The 3,459-nt window shown below is 45.5% G+C and overlaps 1 protein-coding gene across 1 annotated transcript; it reads left to right on the forward strand.

The window, feature by feature from the left end:
- The first annotated feature begins 970 nt into the window (after nucleotides 1-970).
- LOC112502093 lies at nucleotides 971-1,786 on the forward strand. The gene has a single exon (XM_025105918.1). It carries the CDS (start codon nucleotides 971-973, stop codon nucleotides 1,784-1,786), a length of 816 nt encoding a protein of 271 aa, XP_024961686.1.
- Nucleotides 1,787-3,459: the final 1,673 nt, after the last annotated feature.

The following is a 3,459-nucleotide window of genomic DNA, read 5'->3' on the forward strand; positions in this document are numbered from 1 at the left end:
GAAATCTTCTACCCCACCCCCTCCTCTCGGAAGCATTCCAAGGCTCCCAATCTTTCTTCTAATCGCTTCGCCGTTCTCTCTGACTCGTCTCCTCCTAGAGATCCTGAGTCCTCCTCCTCCCTTCCCTCCTCCTCGGCTCCCGCTGTGATCGATGATGACCCCCTTGATCAGGATGACCTCCTGGATGAGGATGATTTGATTGAGGTTGAGTCGGATGTTGGCGACTCCGCCCGATTCGTTGCCTGTGATCTTCCTATCCCCCAGGTTGATTCGTTGTCCCCTCTGGAGCCCGAGCAGATGGACTCCACCCCCTCCCCCGTTTCCCAATGTTGAGTGTTGCCTCTTGGAATACCCGTGGTCTCTGCAACCTCTCCCATCAGAGWGCTGTGAGAGATCTYGTTCGGGAATCCAATCTTCATGTMTGTGCTGCTCTTGAGTCGCGTGCTTCTGTGTCTTCTCTTCCTTCTATCTGTGAGCGTGTTTTTGGGTCTTGGACCTGGGCTTCTAATGGCTCCCTGTGCCTTAGAGGAACCCGTATCATTGTTGCATGGAACCCCGTCCATGTCGACATGATGCTTTTAAATGCCATTAGAAGCAATGAGTTTTCCCCCTTTTTAGTTTTTCAATCGAGCGGCAATGAGTTTTTCACTCTAGAGAATTTGGGGGTTGGGGGTTGGGGGTTTTTCAAGGGGGAAAGCGAAGGTCTCCTGGAAGACTGTCTGCCTCCCCAAGTCTCAAGGCGGGCTGGGTATCAAGAGCCTTGCCACCTGGAATCTTGCCCTTATGGCCTCCCACACTTGGCGAATCCTTACTACTAGGGATTCGCTCTGGGTTAAATGGATACATTCCTACAGGCTGAAAGATCGTAACTTCTGTAATGCCCCGATACGCAGTGATGTGGGTTGGGGCTGGAGGAAGATCCTTGGTATGAGGGAAAAGATAAGAGACTTCATTGTCTCCCAGATTGGTGATGGCGCGGCCACGTCTGCCTGGTATGATAACTGGCATCCGGCTGGCCCCCTCTACCGGCATATCTCCTCCCGTACTATTATCAATTCTGATCTCTCTCTCTGCTTCTGTCAGAGATATTGTTTCCCAGGGCAATTGGACGTCTCCTCTCCTGAGGGACATTTCAAACCCTTCTATCCGTGTCTCTCCCCTCCCCGTTCTYTCTCCAACCACCCCTGATAAGCTCCTCTRGAGAGCTCGGGATGGTCGTCTCACTCCTTTCTCTGTTCGTGAGGTGTGGCTCTCCCTCCGTCCAAATGAGCCTGATGTCCCCTGGCATCATATTGTCTGGTTCTCCCAAAGCATCCCTAGACATGCCTTCATTCTGTGGGTTGCTCTCAAGCAGCGTCTCAAGACGCACGATAAACTTCGGTTCTGGGAGGCCCATGCCGACCTGTCCTGTGCTTTCTGTCAGAACGGGCCTGATTCGCATTCGCATCTTTTCTTTGAGTGCTCGTTCCCTAATCTGGTCTGGAATGGTTTAAAAACCAAGCTGAACCTCGATGGTATCCCGGATATCTGGGCTGATATTATCGGTATGTTCCAGCAAGTCACAAAAGGAAAGACCATTTGGTCTATCATTCGTCGTTTAGTGCTTGCTGGGACCGTCTACCACCTATGGCAAGAAAGAAATAATCGTATCTTCAAAAGCAAAAGAAGATCGCATTTTGTGGTGGGTAAGACTATTACTGATGATGTCCGTTCCAGGCTTCTTAGCCTGTCTTTCAAGCCCTCCCCTAACGTTGACCGGGCTCGGCTTGTTTGGAACCTTCCTTAGCCGTCCGTTTTCCTTCTTTGCTGTTTGTCGGTTTGTGTGAGCTCCTCTGCTCTCCTGGTTCTCTCGGTGCGGTCTAGGGTGTGCCTTTTTTAGGCCCCTTCTCCTGCCCCTGTGGTGTCCCCCGTTGTTTTCCCGGTCTTGTCTTGTCTGGGCCCTTCCCTTGTGGTCGGTTTCTCTTTCTTTCTCTTTATCCCCCTCTTCTTCTCTCTCTTCGTCTCTTCCCCTTTCTCTGTTTTCTTTTCTCTCTTTCTTTTCCTCTCTTCTTTCTTCCTCCTTTTTCTCTCGGGGTGCCTTGGTTTTCTGGTGGATGTGGTTCGCCCCCACCCGAGCGCGTATTTTGTCTTGCTTTTTAGCGTTTTAGTGTTTTTTTTTATCTGGAGGGGTCACCCCCCTCTCTATCAAAAAACCCTAAACCCTAAACCCTAAACCCTAAACCCCAAACCCCTAACCCCAAACCCCCAAACCCCAAACCCCAAACCCTAAACCCTTCGTTTAGCAGGCCAATAGCGATCTCGGATAGTTGGGTGGCGTTTTCCCATGGTGAAGATGCTTCTGTCGTTACGGAACAAAGGTTTTCCGGTCTGCCGGAGATGGAGTGTGAAATGGAGGAAGGACGACGCAAGGATCCAACGGTCGCTTTTGAAAGTCAACAGTCGTCGCTCCCAACGTTCATGTTTGGAGCCGTTGTATGTTCTGAAAATAAGGAAGACGTGAGCGACTTTTTCAAATCTAAGCGACAAAATGAAGTTGGGGTAGAGGCTAGGATGGCAGAAGGGGGTCTGTGTAACATACGTAAAAACTGCTTTTATTGGAAGATCTTTTCTGAATTTTTTTAATTGAAAGTTATAAATTATCTTATTACGATCACATAGAAAAAAACCTCATCGAAAACGGAGGTCCGAGCAAAAAGTTATGATTTTTTTAGTGTTTGGTAGTCAAATGGGCCTCAACCGGGCCAAATTCAGCCCAACTCGGGTTTAAGTGATTAAATGGACGAAAATTATTTTCTTTTTTCCCAAATCACTTCTAAAACTTTCCCMCACACACTAGGTGCGATTTCACACACTGAAGTCTAAATRTATTCAATTCTTGAAGGATCAAAGCTCAAAAAGATGAATTCTTGATGTTTATGTGAAGATTTTTGAAGGTATGTTTCTAATGCTAAGTTTAACCTTTGTAATTAGTGTTAATTAAGGATATTAGGGTTACATGTTTATGATTAGTGGTTAATTTTGTAAGTTAATGTTATTATGAAGTTTGGAATTGAGTTATAAGGAATTGTTCWTGGTATTGCAAGATTATTGTTGATTTGAGTTAGTAAGGTTTATTGATAGCTTTTATTTATAAAATTCGTACAAAATTGTAGAAAAATCGTATGAGTATGATATCAATTTCATTGGAAATCTGGAAATGTCTAGTTTGTTTTGTATTTAGACATCTGAAGCTGATTTCAACTTTAAGATGGGTAAAAGGTGCGATATGTTCTCAGCTGTAAAGCTGAGTTTTGACAGCTTACTGCTGCTGTCTTRTAAAATCTRTAATAAATCACACAAAAATCATAAAAATGTGTGGTCAGTGGCATTAAAAAGATATAAGAATCTATTTTATTTCATCTTTAGAAGTCATTGGATAATTCTAAGTTTAAAATAGGAAAATATGGGTATGAACCTGCT

The sequence above is a fragment of the Cynara cardunculus genome, unplaced genomic scaffold (genome assembly GCF_001531365.2).
Source record: "Cynara cardunculus var. scolymus isolate 2C unplaced genomic scaffold, CcrdV1 Un_Scaffold_920, whole genome shotgun sequence".
NCBI lineage: Eukaryota > Viridiplantae > Streptophyta > Magnoliopsida > Asterales > Asteraceae > Cynara > Cynara cardunculus.